The 15830-nt window shown below is 45.6% G+C and overlaps 1 protein-coding gene across 5 annotated transcripts in view; it reads right to left on the reverse strand.

The window, feature by feature from the left end:
- Positions 1-15830, reverse strand: part of ASAP1 (ArfGAP with SH3 domain, ankyrin repeat and PH domain 1) — a 436411-nt gene that overhangs the window by 367484 nt on the left and 53097 nt on the right. For all 5 annotated transcript variants that reach the window (XM_077493352.1, XM_077493348.1, XM_077493351.1 and 2 more), the window contains exon 2: positions 8701-8787. In XM_077493352.1, the coding sequence (XP_077349478.1) occupies positions 8701-8759 (59 nt within the window). In that variant the 5' untranslated portion in view covers positions 8760-8787. The remainder of the gene's footprint in view (positions 1-8700; positions 8788-15830) is intronic.

Consider the following 15830-nt stretch of genomic DNA (forward strand, 5'->3'; position numbering starts at 1 on the left):
GACGGGAGATCATGGGATGCCCACTTGTCTTCAAAAACTTCAGGGACAACTCTTCCTATACACAGTGTCTATATACAGCTCCTCTTATTTCTCCAGCACTCTTTTGCTTACAGAACTCTGCTGGAACACTGTGAAAAATCCAACAGTTACTCAGTCAGATGAAGCAAAACCCCATTACTTAGTTGTGTAGCAAACGTTCGGTATCCAGTATACATTCTTCCTTTGGCTACTGGTCATCCCAGCACCACCTCTTCAGACAGTGCCAACCTGCCTGGCTGCAGCTGCCCATTTCACTAGCCTTCTAGGTTAAAGTCTCCCCACAGTCCTCCAGACTGACACTCACCAGCCCACCCGGCTGACTCTCAGGAGATCTCCCGGATGTGCTGACCTGCTCCTGCTGTCCTCTCCTTGCTCCCGTGCCTTCAGGAAGGGTTTCCTTCTTCTGTTAGGGGGAATCTTCCAGCACCTAAGGCCACCCCCCCCAGACTAGGGGGCAAACTTTAAGGGCCGCGACAGCCTCCTCAGCACTCCATCATCATCCTCCACCCGATTGCCCTACTGGCATGACTCATTCCTATTTAGGAGGAGGCCTGCCCCCTGCCAGCCCTATACTGGGGATTGGCTGTGGTCCTCATGAATATTTCTAACAGCCCCTCCTAGCTTCCACCCACTATGTCTAGAACTTTCTTCAATGTTCCAGAGAACAGGGGAAGGCACCAGAAGAGCTGTCAGGATGAGTCATCCAGCCCCTGAGTCACTTATCTCTGACCTACATTTACAACCCAACTAAACCTATTTGCACCTAGTACACTAGCTAGAGGGTACTACAGAAGGATATCAATTATTTATTGAGAATCAAGAATAAACAAATCGAGCCAATGCATTTGGGGGAAACTACATCCCCCTTTTTCAGGGCTAACAGCTACTACACAAGGATATCAATCATTTATTGAGAATCAAGAATAAACAAATCGAGCCAACGCGTTTGGGGGAAACGACCTCCCCCTTCTTCAGGGCTAACAGCCCTGAAGAAGGGAGAGGCCGTCCCCATGAAGCGCTTTGACTTGATTTGTTTCTTCTTGATTCTCAATTAGGGATGAGCTTCGTGTTCGAGTCGAACGTACGTTCGACTCGAACATTGGCTGTTCGCCCGTTCGGCGAATTCCGAACGTTTTGGCCGTTCGCGTCAAAATTCGAGTGACGCGCGCGCGGACCACAATGCACTGCGTTGGCGCAGTGCATTGCTGTCCGATGATTGGCCAAGCATGCACTGTGACCCCGCATGCTTGGCCAATCGCAGCGCCGGCAGCGAGGAGAGCCATGATTGGCCACAGGCAGGATGCCTGTGGCCAATCATAGCTCAGGCTGTGTAGTGCACGCCCCACACTATATAAGGCCGCCTTTAAGGCGGCCTCCTGTAGTGTGTTACTTTGCATCTGAAGCAGTGGGTGTTCTGTGTACCTTCAACACAGTACACACCAATCGTTTTTGGCTGATTTCCTATCTTGCTGCTGTGTAGTGGTTGTTGTCTGTGCCCTGACTGCAGTATACACCACTATATTCACCTCACCTATATAGCTAGTGATCTAGCTTTAACCACTTAACAACTGCCCATTGCCGATTAACGGCTTCAGGGCGGTTGTTTAACTCAGAGAGGCCGTTAATTAACGGCCTCCCAGAATTCTGCTCTCGCGTGCCCCGAGGTGTGCGCACTCGAGAGCATCCGTGACCGCCGGGTCCATAGGACCCGGCGCATCACGGTAAACGGCCGCTCATAGCGGCCGTTTACCACGTGATTGCTCCGTCAAATGACGGAGTGATCACTTGGAAACAAACCGGCGTCATGTTATGACGCCTGTTCCTCCCTCCCCTTTCTGTACCGATCGGTACAGCGGAGGGGAAAGAGATCGGTGTCAGCAGCGATGTGGGCTGCATCTGCAGTGCCCACATCGCTGCTCACCGAATTTAACCCCTCAATTCCCTGCCAATACTCTGCAATACCAGTGCATACTCTGCAGTACCCTGCCATTACTCTGCAGTACCCCCCATTACTCTGCAGTAACCCCCATTACTCTGCAGTACCCCCCAATACTCTGCAGTACCCACCATTACTCTGCAGTACCCCCAATACTCTGCAGTGCAGTACCCCGCCATTACTCTGCAGTGCAGTACCCCGCCATTACTCTGCAGTGCAGTACCCCGCCATTACTCTGCAGTGCAGTACCCCGCCATTACTCTGCAGTGCAGTACCCCGCCATTACTCTGCAGTGCAGTACCCTGCTATTACTCTGCAGTGCAGTACCCTGCTATTACTCTGCAGTACCCCGCCAATACCCCGCCAATACTCTGTAATACCCTGCCATAAATTGCCATACCCAGCCATACTCAGAGATACCCAGCCATACTCGGTGATACCCTGAAGTACCCAGCCATAGACGCCCCCCACCCCTCACCGCCCTCCGGTGCTTCTACCAACTCGCCGGTACGATCAAAGCCAGAATCTTTTTTTTAATTTTTTATTTCAGGCTTCCCAGCCTAGAGGTGAGATGTGGGGTCATATTGACCCCCCAGATTTCACTGTAAAGAGGACCTGTCACCCCATATTCCTATTACAAGGGATGTTTACATTTCTTGTAATAGGAATAAAAGTGATCAAAAATATATTTTTGGGAAAAAAAATGTCAAACTAAAATAAAGTAAAATGAACAATAAAAAAATAAAATAAAAATTAAAGCGCCCATGTCCCCATGTGCTCGCATGTGCCACACATGTGAGGTATCGCCGAGAATGTTAGAGCGAGAGCAATAATTCTAGTCCTAGACCTCCTCTGCAACTCAAAACATGTAACCAGTAAAAAAATATTTAAAGCGTCGCCTATGGGGATTTTTTAAGTAGCGACGTTTGGCGCCATTCCACGGGCATGTGCAATTTTGAAGAGTGACATGTTTGATATCTATTTACTCAGCATAACTTCATCTTTCACTTTATGCAAACATTGGGCTAACAAGTGGTTAATAATAGAGCTTGCAGTCAGTAGTGTTAGGAGATAGTGCGTGCTGTCTGCGTGCTCTGTACCCAGTACATACCGCTATAATATAGGGCAGGCCCCTACTTTCAAACATCCAACTTACAAACATCTCCTACTTGCAAACGCAAGGAGACAGCAGCAAGTGAGATGAAAAAAGATGGACGACAAAACAAATTATACAGGGGTGATAACCCTTCCCTATGTTTTCCAAAAAGCTTAAAAATAGTTTTTTTGACTGGAGCTACACTTTAAAAATGTACCGGTTGAAAATGACAAACAGATTCAACTTAACACAACAAACCTACACAGTCCCTGTCTTGTTTGCATCGCCTGTATACTGCTGTTCTGAGTATATAGGGCCTGGGGGCCACACGCATTTCCTTTTTTTAATATGGGTACGGGGTTCCCCTTAATATGCGTACAAGACCCAAATAGGCTGGTAATGGGCAGGGAGGGCTACCCATGCCATTTTTCTGAATGATTTTCAACCATATTGCAGGAACCAGATATAACATTAAAACCGCAAGCAGTTTTAAATGGTGTTATTTCCGTTTAATGTCATTTTGTGCAGGGACTGTTCTAAACACGGGAAACACGTGGCACTTCACAGGCATACTATAGACACCCCCCAGGCACCATATTTAAAGGAATACTTCACTTTTTTTTTTCACTTTAATCGTCATTAAAATCAGTGCTCCCGCCAAAACGGTAGTTTTTAAAACTTTTTTTTGCAGTGACCCATGTCCCCTGAGGCAGGAGGCAGATCGCCAAACCCTTTTTAGCACACTACCTTGCATATTAGCCGTTAAAATTAGCATTTTCCAATTCGAACGTTCGAGTCCCATAGACTTCAATGGGGTTCTAACGTTCGTACCGAACGCGGGGGTCGTTCGCAAGTTCTGGTGCGAACCGAACCGGGGGGTGTTCGGCTCATCCCTATTCTCAATTATTAATTAATATCCTTGTGTGTGGCATCGCTCTGGACCAGGAGCTCCTCTTTTCTTATTTACGGTACATATTGAATTCAAAAATGGCATTTTGGATCTACATAATTGAGCGCCAATTATTTAGAACCTCTGGGGTGCTGACAGTCAATGGTAGCTTCATGTACCTTCAAGCCTATTTACAAGGAGGCCTGCCCCCTGCCAGCCCTATACTGAGGATTGGCTGAGGTCCTCATGAATTTTTCTAACAGCCCCTCCTGGCTTCCACCCACTATGTCTAGAACATTCTCCAATGTTCCAGAGAACAGGGGGAGGCACCAGAAGAGCAGTCAGGATAACTCATCCAGCCCCTGAGTCACTTATCCCTGACCCACATTTACAGCCCACGCCTGGCTCTTAGCCAAGCCAATTTGCCTACACTAGCAACTAAACCTATTTGCACCTATCACACTAGCTAGAGGGTACTACAGAAGGATATCAATTATTTATTGAGAATCAAGAATAAACAAATCGAGCCAATGCATTTGGGGGAAACTACATCCCCTTTTTCAGGGCTAACAGCTACTACACAAGGATATCAATCATTTATTGAGAATCAAGAATAAACAAATCGAGCAAACGCGTTTGGGGGAAACGACCTCCCCCTTCTTCAGGGCTAACAGCCCTGAAGAAGGGAGAGGCCGTCCCCATGAAGCGCTTTGACTTGATTTGTTTCTTCTTGATTCTCAATTATTAATTAATATCCTTGTGTGTGGCATCGCTCTGGACCAGGAGCTCCTCTTTTCTTATTTACGGTACATATTGAATTCAAAAATGGCATTTTGGATCTACATAATTGAGCGCCAATTATTTAGAACCTCTGGGGTGCTGACAGTCAATGGTAGCTCCATGTACCTTCAAGCCTATTTACAAGGAGGCCTGCCCCCTGCCAGCCCTATACTGAGGATTGGCTGAGGTCCTCATGAATTTTTCTAACAGCCCCTCCTGGCTTCCACCCACTATGTCTAGAACATTCTCCAATGTTCCAGAGAACAGGGGGAGGCACCAGAAGAGCAGTCAGGATAACTCATCCAGCCCCTGAGTCACTTATCCCTGACCCACATTTACAGCCCACGCCTGGCTCTTAGCCAAGCCAATTTGCCTACACTAGCAACTAAACCTATTTGCACCTATCACACTAGCTAGAGGGTACTACAGAAGGATATCAATTATTTATTGAGAATCAAGAATAAACAAATCGAGCCAATGCATTTGGGGGAAACTACATCCCCTTTTTCAGGGCTAACAGCTACTACACAAGGATATCAATCATTTATTGAGAATCAAGAATAAACAAATCGAGCAAACGCGTTTGGGGGAAACGACCTCCCCCTTCTTCAGGGCTAACAGCCCTGAAGAAGGGAGAGGCCGTCCCCATGAAGCGCTTTGACTCGATTTGTTTCTTCTTGATTCTCAATTATTAATTAATATCCTTGTGTGTGGCATCGCTCTGGACCAGGAGCTCCTCTTTTCTTATTTACGGTACATATTGAATTCAAAAATGGCATTTTGGATCTACATAATTGAGCGCCAATTATTTAGAACCTCTGGGGTGCTGACAGTCAATGGTAGCTTCATGTACCTTCAAGCCTATTTACAAGGAGGCCTGCCCCCTGCCAGCCCTATACTGGGGATTGGCTGAGGTCCTCATGAATTTTTCTAACAGCCCCTCCTGGCTTCCACCCACTATGTCTAGAACATTCTCCAATGTTCCAGAGAACAGGGGGAGGCACCAGAAGAGCAGTCAGGATAACTCATCCAGCCCCTGAGTCACTTATCCCTGACCCACATTTACAGCCCACGCCTGGCTCTTAGCCAAGCCAATTTGCCTACACTAGCAACTAAACCTATTTGCACCTATCACACTAGCTAGAGGGTACTACAGAAGGATATCAATTATTTATTGAGAATCAAGAATAAACAAATCGAGCCAATGCATTTGGGGGAAACTACATCCCCTTTTTCAGGGCTAACAGCTACTACACAAGGATGTCAATCATTTATTGAGAATCAAGAATAAACAAATCGAGCCAACGCGTTTGGGGGAAACGACCTCCCCCTTCTTCAGGGCTAACAGCCCTGAAGAAGGGAGAGGCCGTCCCCATGAAGCGCTTTGACTTGATTTGTTTCTTCTTGATTCTCAATTATTAATTAATATCCTTGTGTGTGGCATCGCTCTGGACCAGGAGCTCCTCTTTTCTTATTTACGGTACATATTGAATTCAAAAATGGCATTTTGGATCTACATAATTGAGCGCCAATTATTTAGAACCTCTGGGGTGCTGACAGTCAATGGTAGCTTCATGTACCTTCAAGCCTATTTACAAGGAGGCCTGCCCCCTGCCAGCATTATACTGGGGATTGGCTGAGGTCCTCATGAATTTTTCTAACAGCCCCTCCTGGCTTCCACCCACTATGTCTAGAACATTCTCCAATGTTCCAGAGAACAGGGGGAGGCACCAGAAGAGCAGTCAGGATAACTCATCCAGCCCCTGAGTCACTTATCCCTGACCCACATTTACAGCCCACGCCTGGCTCTTAGCCAAGCCAATTTGCCTACACTAGCAACTAAACCTATTTGCACCTATCACACTAGCTAGAGGGTACTACACAAGGATATCAATTATTTATTGAGAATCAATAATAAACAAATCGAGCCAATGCATTTGGGGGAAACTACATCCCCCTTTTCAGGGCTAACAGCTACTACACAAGGATATCAATCATTTATTGAGAATCAAGAATAAACAAATCGAGCCAACGCGTTTGGGGGAAACGACCTCCCCCTTCTTCAGGGCTAACAGCCCTGAAGAAGGGAGAGGCCGTCCCCATGAAACGCATTGACTTGATTTGTTTCTTCTTGATTCTCAATTATTAATTAATATCCTTGTGTGTGGCATCGCTCTGGACCAGGAGCTCCTATTTTCTTATTTACGTTACATATTGAATTCAAAAATTGCATTTTGGATCTACATAATTGAGCGCCAATTATTTAGAACCTCTGGGGTGCTGACAGTCAATGGTAGCTTCATGTACCTTCAAGCCTATTTACAAGGAGGCCTGCCCCCTGCCAGCCCTATACTGGGGATTGGCTGAGGTCCTCATGAATTTTTCTAACAGCCCCTCCTGGCTTCCACCCACTATGTCTAGAACATTCTCCAATGTTCCAGAGAACAGGGGGAGGCACCAGAAGAGCAGTCAGGATAACTCATCCAGCCCCTGAGTCACTTATCCCTGACCCACATTTACAGCCCACGCCTGGCTCTTAGCCAAGCTAATTTGCCTACACTAGCAACTAAACCTATTTGCACCTAGCACACTAGCTAGAGGGTACTACACAAGGATATCAATTATTTATTGAGAATCAAGAATAAACAAATCGAGCCAATGCATTTGGGGGAAACTACATCCTCATTTTTCAGGGCTAACAGCTATTACACAAGGATATCAATCATTTATTAAGAATCAAGAATAAACAAATCGAGCCAACGTGTTTGGGGGAAATGACCTCCTCCTTCTTCAGGGCTAACAGCCCTGAAGAAGAGGGAGGCAGTTCCCCTGAAACGCGTTGACTTGATTTGCTTCTTCTTGATTCTCAATTATTAATTAATATCCCTGTGTGTGGCATCGCTCTGGACCAGGAGCTCCTCTTTTCTTATTTACGGTACATATTGAATTCAAAAATGGCATTTTGGATCTGCATAATTAAGCGCCAATTATTTAGAACTTCTGGGGCGTTAACAGTCAATGGTACTTTCAAGCCTATTTACAAGGAGGCCTGCCCCCTGCCAACCCTATACTGGGGATTGACTGAGGTGCTCATGAATATTTCTAACAGCCCCTCCTACCTTAAACCCACTATGTCTAGAACATTCTCCAATGTTCCAGAGAATAGGGGAGGCACCAGAAGAGCAGTCAGGATAACTCATCCAGCCCCTGAGTCACTTATCCCTGACCCACATTTACAACCCAGGCCTGGCTCTCAGCCAAGCCAATTTGCCTACACTAGCAACTAAACCTATTTGCACCTAGCACACTAGCTAGAGGGTACTACACAAGGATATCAATTATTTATTGAGAGTCAAGAATAAACAAATCGAGCCAATGCATTTGGGGGAAACTACATCCCCCTTTTTCAGGGCTAACAGCTACTATACAAAGATATCAATCATTTATTAAGAATCAAGAATAAACAAATCGAGCCAACGTGTTTGGGGGAAACAACCTCCCCCTTCTTCAGGGCTAACAGCCCTGAAGAAGAGGGAGGCAGTTCCCCTGAAACGCGTTGACTTGATTTGTTTATTCTTGATTCTAAACTATTAATTAATATTCTTCTTGATTCTCAATAAATAATTAATATCCTTGTGTGTGGCATCGCTCTGGACCAGAAGCTCCTCTTTTCTTATTTACAGTACATATTGAATTCAAAAATAGCATTTTGGATCTGCATAATTGAGCGCCAATTATTTAGAACTTCTGGGGCGCTAACAGTCAATGGTACCTTCAAGTACATCCAGGTGCCTGCTTTACAATAATAATCACAGTTTGTTCAGCTTTTCCTTGGCCCAGGTGTACTTTAAGGATTTATTTATTTTTTTCTGAGCAAATGAATGAATCATTTCCATAGCCAGAGCCGAGCGTATTTCACAAGGACTAAATAATAATGATTTGAAATAAGAGGTCACCTACCGACTCCATAATGAATCTCTAGAGGAGAAACTCGAGAGCCTGGACGCTGATGATCGCATGTCTCAGCTGTCACCGCCTGCAAATGACCTGCAGCACAAGCGAGAGAAGGATTATTACACAATGGTTCCAAATTACGGCAATTTGCTTGTTTTCACGCAGCTGACGGTATGCTGCTGAAAAACATAAAGAATGACTCATGATATTTAATGGGAATCAAGTTGCAATGGGCACAAAGATGCAGTTATTACATTACAAATGAGTTCAAATGCTTGCCAGCGTTTTCATCATCGATCCCCCCACGCTAGGTTAACATCAAGCCACGCGGGGCTTCGGGTACACATCTGGCCCCGGAAATGTGGGAGATCTGGGAGTTAGAAGAAATCTTGCACAGGTGTAATCAAAAGACGCAACGTCATTAATATTTTTATTTAGGAAAAGCAAAATGTAAAAAATGAAAGCTGAAGCCTAGATAGATTAAAAAAAAAAAAAGTACATAAATGCAGCTCTGTAATCATTAATACATTAGTAAATATTTTTGAACTGGCCCAAAAACAGTTTTTTTTTAATATTAACCACTTCATCCCCTGAAGATTTTACCCCCTTCCTGACCAGAGCACTTTTTGCGATTCTGCACTGTGTCGCTTTAACTGAAAATTGCGCGGTCGTGCGACTTTGTAACCAAACAAAATTGACGTTCTTTTTTTCCCCCCCTTTCTTTTGTTGGTATTTGATCATCTCTGCGTTTAGTTTTTTTGCGCTATAAGCAAAAAAAAAAAAGAGCGACAATTTTGAAAAAAAACACATTGGGGGTTATTTACTAAAGGAAAATCCACTTTGCACTGCATGTGCACTTGGAAGTAAAGTCGCTGTAGATCCGAGGGGGACATGCAAGGAAAAAAAAACAAAAAAACAGCATTTTAGCTTGCACATGATTGGATGATAAAATCAGCAGAGCTTCCCCTCATTTCAGATCTACCCCTTAGATTTAGAGCGACTGCACTTCCATGTGCACTTGCAGTGCAAAGTGGATTTACCTTTCCTAAATAACCACCATTATTTTGTACTTTTTGCTATAATAAATTACCCCCTTTTTTTTTAAGAAGCAATTTTTTTTCTCAATTTAGGCCAATATGTATTCTTCTACATATTTTTGGTAATAAAAATCGCAATAAGCGTATATTGATCAGTTTGCGCAAAAGTTATAGCATCAACAAAATAGGGGATAGATTTATAGCATTTTTATTATTATAAATTTTTTTACTAGTAATAGCAGCGATCTGAGATTTTTATCGTGACTGCGACATTATGGCGGACACATCGGACAATTTTGACACATTTTTGGGACCATTGCCATTTATACAGTGATCAGTGCTATAAAAATGCACTGATTACTGTAAAAATGTCACTGGCAGTGAAAGGGTTAACATTAGGGGGCGATCAAGGGGTTAATTGTGTTCCCTAGTGTGTGTTCGAACTGAAGGGGGGAGGAGACTGACGGAGGGGATGACAGATCGCTGTTCACACTTTGTATGAACAGGCGATCTGTCACTTCTCCCCCTCAGAAAACCGGAAACTGTGTTTACACACAGAGATCTCCCGGTTCTCGCTGTGTTATGAGCGATTGCGGCAGCCCTGCTCCACATCGGCTTCGGAAGGTGAGATGTGGGCGCGCGTGCCCCTAGTGGCCACCAGAAGGAATGACGTAACATAACGTAACACAATCAGAGGCTACCACAACGATCAGGTGACCTGGAATCGGGAGATCTGGTCCTGATCATTAGTACAAGGCCCGGGGCTCTCGATAAGACCCGGGCCTCTGTGCTGGGAGCGTGCTGTGCAGCACAAAGTGAGATACATTTATATGAGGCCCCACAGAAAAAAAGACCCCACACCGTGAGGTCGTATATATGTGTTACAACGTCGGGATGGGGTTACAAGATAAAATAACAAAACCAGCTTTTGCTGCAATGTTCAGCATCAATCAAGAGATTTCCCTTGCGGTACCTTTTTCTGCCACTAGATATCCTCCAACGTCATTCAACTCCCACTTCCTCTGAGTCCAGGTCACCCTGGACTCCAGGCTGTCACTGGGCAGTGAAGAAAAACCAGTGCACAGTGTTGAGCTCATTTTTCTTTCACTCTGCTTTCTTCTCCTATGAGCATGCTTCTTGTTAGTATATGAACTGAGTGGCTTTTTGTGCTGCTTCCTTCTCTCATACTGTTGTTACAGGGACTAAATTTACTTTTTAAATTAAGTTGGGCAGCACAGTGATGTAGTGGATAGCACTCTCACCTAGCAATAAGAAGGGTTGCTGGGTCAAATCCCAACCACGACACTACCTGCCTGGATGCATGTTCTCCCTGTGCCTGCATGGGTTTCCTCCGGGTACTCCGGTTTCCTCCCACAATCCAAAGACATGCAGGTAGATTAATTGGCTTCTGTCCAAAATTGGCCCTAGTATATGAATGGAGACCTTGGATTGTGGGCTCCTTGAGGGTAGGGACTGATGTGAATGTGCAATGTACAGGGATAGGGACAATTGTAGATACTCACTCAGGTAGAACTAGATGGACTGGTGTCTTTATTCAACCTTATTAACTATGAAACTTCTTATACACCGATAAATAAGATAGTCCCCCTGCAAGAATATATCAACTTCCAGCAACTATAGACCTCCACCAGCATGAATAAAACCTGCAGTAGCCAGTAACAGTAGGTCCCTCTATCAACGGTAGATCCCTCTTAGCAAATATTGACCCCCAAGCAACAAAAGAGCACCCCCCCAGCAACAATAGACCTCCCTAGCGACAATATACCCCCCCCCAGAACAATAGATCCAACCTGTGACAATAGATCCCTCAGCAACAAGCATCAATGGACCCTCCAGAACATGCCAGCACCCCTTGGCATTACATACATTCAGTATTGAAGGGGCCAGAACGGCGTTCCCCCACGTTCCCGTTGAAAAAAAAATCACTGGCTTTAACAATTCATCATTGCCCTGTTCAGCTTGTTACCGTTCTACAAATGTATATATTTTACATTTTAAAAAGTCAAACAGTTAATCCTTGTGTATGAATTACTTAAGAAAAAGAACATGTTTCTGTTCCACAGCCAAAATCAACAGTAATCAGCCCGCCGATGTCTGCAGACGTATAAACACCTAATTCGGTTTTATATAATATGCCTCGCTATACTGAGAAAAAGAAAGCAAATTGCAAGTGTGAATTGTTCGGAACTTAAGGAGGAGGGAAGGCAATTTTACTTTCACGTCTTTCAATAGGAAATGAGTAATATGAGGGAAATATTTGTTATGTAAATGTCATGCCGAGGGGTTTTATTGTGCCGTTGTTTCTCTGAATATGTATGCTAATATCTTATTATTGTGCCCTTTGATGGACTAACAGATACCTGTTGTTTTGCACTATTTTTCAATGCCTACAAAAAAAACAAAAAACTAGGAGAGTCTGTTATATTTTCTGAACTTTTAAAGATGAAACTCATACATAACAAGGAATTTAGTCATAGATTTGGAAAGCAGAAGGCAATTGCAACATTATTTTGAATCTGCAGATTCATACACAAAAGGTTCATTTAATACTAATAAACAATTGCAAATCTCACTTAAAGCCAAACTCTAGACAAAACTTTTTTTTTATTGTTTCTCTGCAGATAGGCTGCAATACCCAGCTTCAATCAAGAGCCATCCCTGCAGTATTCACTTTCGCCACCAGTTGTCCTCAGTTTCCAGGTGGAATGACTCCCAGCATCACTCAGCTCATGGAGCTCGTTGAGGGCCGTCCACCACCATGTTAAGGCTGAAGGAGAAGACCCAGGCTGGTGGGAAGTAAGGTAATGCGTGTTGGCGTAGTGGAGATGAGTAGAATCATGTGTGTTAGTGCAGTAATAGCGAGTATGTACGCAGATTAAAATATGTTGGTTCTAGCGAGTTAGCGGCAGGCCCAGGTCAGGGGAAAGGGTTAAATGTTGTAAGCTCAGTTTCCAGGCTGTTTGGTCCTAGCCAGCCCACCTGTGCAATAAAAAGGGGAAGGCTAAGGTCCAAGAGCCCTTGGTAGTCGGTTTGGTTGGTTTTTTTCCAGATTGCGGTTGGGGGTACTGGGACCACTGCACCTTGCAGTCGGCTAAAGGCACCGGGACTTTCAAAGACATCCAAGCCATGGAGAATGCCAAGATGAACTACCACCTCATGGAGGTATGCCTGGGCAGCCACACTACAGCAGTTAGTTTAGGGAGAAGGAGTTCATATTGAACTGTTATGCTGCAACCTACTCAGTAAAGTTGCATTAACCGTTTTGAGTCTGGCCTGAAGTTATTCAAAGGGGTGCATGCTGGTTTTGGGGTATTTAACCACTTGCCCCCCGCCCATCCGTCTCGTTCTGGGTGGATGTCCTATGGCGGCACACCAGAGCAGCCCGTGGGGTGTGGCAGCAAGGCGATTGCGGCCACACTGTGTTGCTAGGACACGGCGTGACCCTGACCTCTGTAAAGAGCCGATGACGCGGCTCTTTACCATGTGATCGGCTGTGTCCAATCACAGCCGGTCACATGTAAATTGGGAAGTGTCAGTAATCGGCTCTCCTTGCCTCACACTGACAGAGTGTGTGGCGAGGAGTGCTGATCAGTGGCATCTCTTTGCAGGGGAGAACAGGGCAGGTAATCAGAGCAGTGATTACAGTAAAACCCCAGCTGTGCCATGAGTGCCACCAATCAGTGCCCATGAGTGCCCATCAGTGACACAAATCAGTGCCCATCAGTGACACAAATCAATGCCCATTACTGGTGCCAGTCAGTGCTGCCTTTTAGTGTCCCTCAGTGCCTGCTCATCAGTGCTGCCCATCAATTCCCAGCAATGCTGCCCATCAGTGCCCATCAATGCTGCCCATTAGTGCCCATCAGTGCTGCCTATCCATGCCGCCTATCAGTGCCGCCTATCAGTGCCCACCAGTGCCACCTATCAGTGCTCATCAGTGTCGCATATCAGTTCCACCTATAAGTGCCCATCAATGTGGCATAATAGTGCCTTCTCATCAGTGCCACCTAATCAGTGCCCATAAGTGTCGATCTCATCAATGCCATCAGTGCAGCATATCAGTGCCCATCATTGCAGCCTATCAGTGCTGCCTCATCAGCGCACATCCAGTGAAGGAGAAAAAAAATTACTTATTTACAAAATTTACTGAAAGAAACTAAGAAGTGGTGATTAAATACCACCAAAAGAAAACTCTATTTGTGTGAAGAAAAATGATTAAAAATGATATTGGGTACATCGTTGCATGACCGCGCAATTGTCATTCGAAGTGAGCCCACGCTGAAAGCTGAAAAATGGCCTGGGTAGGAAGGGGGTGAAAGTGCCTGGTATTGAGGTGGTTAAAGAACCTGGGTCTGTAAAGCACTACAGGGTATGAAGTAACATCACTACAAAACGTTGACTCTGCAAGATAAGGAGTGTAGCTGCTAACAGTAACCAAATACAAATTCAAGACACAAAGCAACCACCAGCACCAGTCTTTAGGCATGGTACCCGGTAAAGGTGATGGGTCCACTGGTAGCAAGGGAGGCGATGTTATGGATCCCTCCTAGTGGTCGGTATTCAATAGCAATCGGATCCAAATCCGGGTTATGGAGATCTATGGCCTGGTCACAAGGTACCGAAAAAAAGAAGATAATAAGTGCAAGGATAGGGTCTGCACTAGATGCATGGCAGGATCCCAATTTGTTAGGCCGCGTACACACGCGCGGACTGTTCGCCCAACTTTGTCCGTCCAACAGTTTCGGCAAACAGTCCGCTCAAACTTAGCATGGACGGACATGGCCACACACGACGGACGAACAGTTTGCTGAAACCGTGCGCGATGACGTTTCGGCACGCACGACGGATCGAAAATTTCGACGTCCAATACACTGCAATGCAACCTTCCGACGTGGAAATCCTTTCTGAGCATGCGCGAGACTTAGTTGGCCGAACAAGCCTACACACGAGCGAACAGTCCGCTGAAACCTTGTTTCAGCGGACAGTTTTTCGGAATTTCCGTAAGACCTTGTTCGGCCAACTGTCCGCTGAAACTGTCCGCTGAAGCCCCACACACGAGCGGACTGTCCGCCCAAACACTGTTCAGCGGACAAGGTTGGGCGAACAGTCCGCCCGTGTGTACGCGGCCTTACTGGGAGTGAGGTGACAGAGGCACCCTGGACTGGTGGAGTGGGCGCAGGCTCAGCACGTCCCTCCTAATGCAACATACATCAAGTTACAGTGTGTACTGACATGGGACAAAACACTTTTCAGAGGAACTCTGCATTTTACTGCACACAGTGAAAGCTCATCTATAATGCCGCGTACACACGACTGGACTTTTCGATGGATTAGGTCCGATGGTCTTCGTGATGGACTTTCGGCAGAGTTCTGATGGACTTTCCAAATGAACAGACTTTGCCACACACAAGCACACCAAAGTCTGACGGATTCGACCGTGATGACGTACGACGGGGCTAGAATAAGGAAGTTCATAGCCAGTAGCCAATAGCTGCCCTAGCATTGGTTTTCGTCCGTCAGACTAGCATACAGACGAACGGATTTTTCGACCGGACTCGAGTCCGTCGGAAAGATTTGAAACATGTTTTATTTCTAGGTCCGTCTGACTTTTGGGAAAAACAAGTCTGCTGGAGCCCATACACGATTGTAATATCCGACGGATTCATTTCGTCTGGACTAGTACGCCGAAAAGTCCGGTCATGTGTACGTGGCATAAGTCAGGGAACTGCCTTAATATTAGTCTCTTCACATGATCACAGTCTCCGCCTGGTCCCAGGCATTGATGAGTGATTTCCGCGTGAAAGGTATCCCCGTGTGCGGGGTGAAGTAGGCCCTGCCCACAATTAGGGTGACGCATGCTGGTGCAATAAGTGGGGTCGTGCCAGTCAGTGCAGGGGCCTGGGGAAATCGAATCAGATGACAGTTGGATGGAAACAGACAGGTGGTCCATTTTCCTCAGACAACCCATAGAGGACAGTGGGCTGTGTAGGTCTCAGCCATGTGTAGCACATCCTGGTAACCAACTGCCTTCTATGCTGTAACCCTACAACCTGTTGTCGTTGTGTTACTGTACTGGTT

This window comes from Lithobates pipiens, unplaced genomic scaffold, assembly GCF_037356315.1.
Source record: "Lithobates pipiens isolate NorthernLeopardFrog02 unplaced genomic scaffold, aLitPip1_a1.2 Scaffold_19, whole genome shotgun sequence".
NCBI classification, from domain to species: domain Eukaryota; kingdom Metazoa; phylum Chordata; class Amphibia; order Anura; family Ranidae; genus Lithobates; species Lithobates pipiens.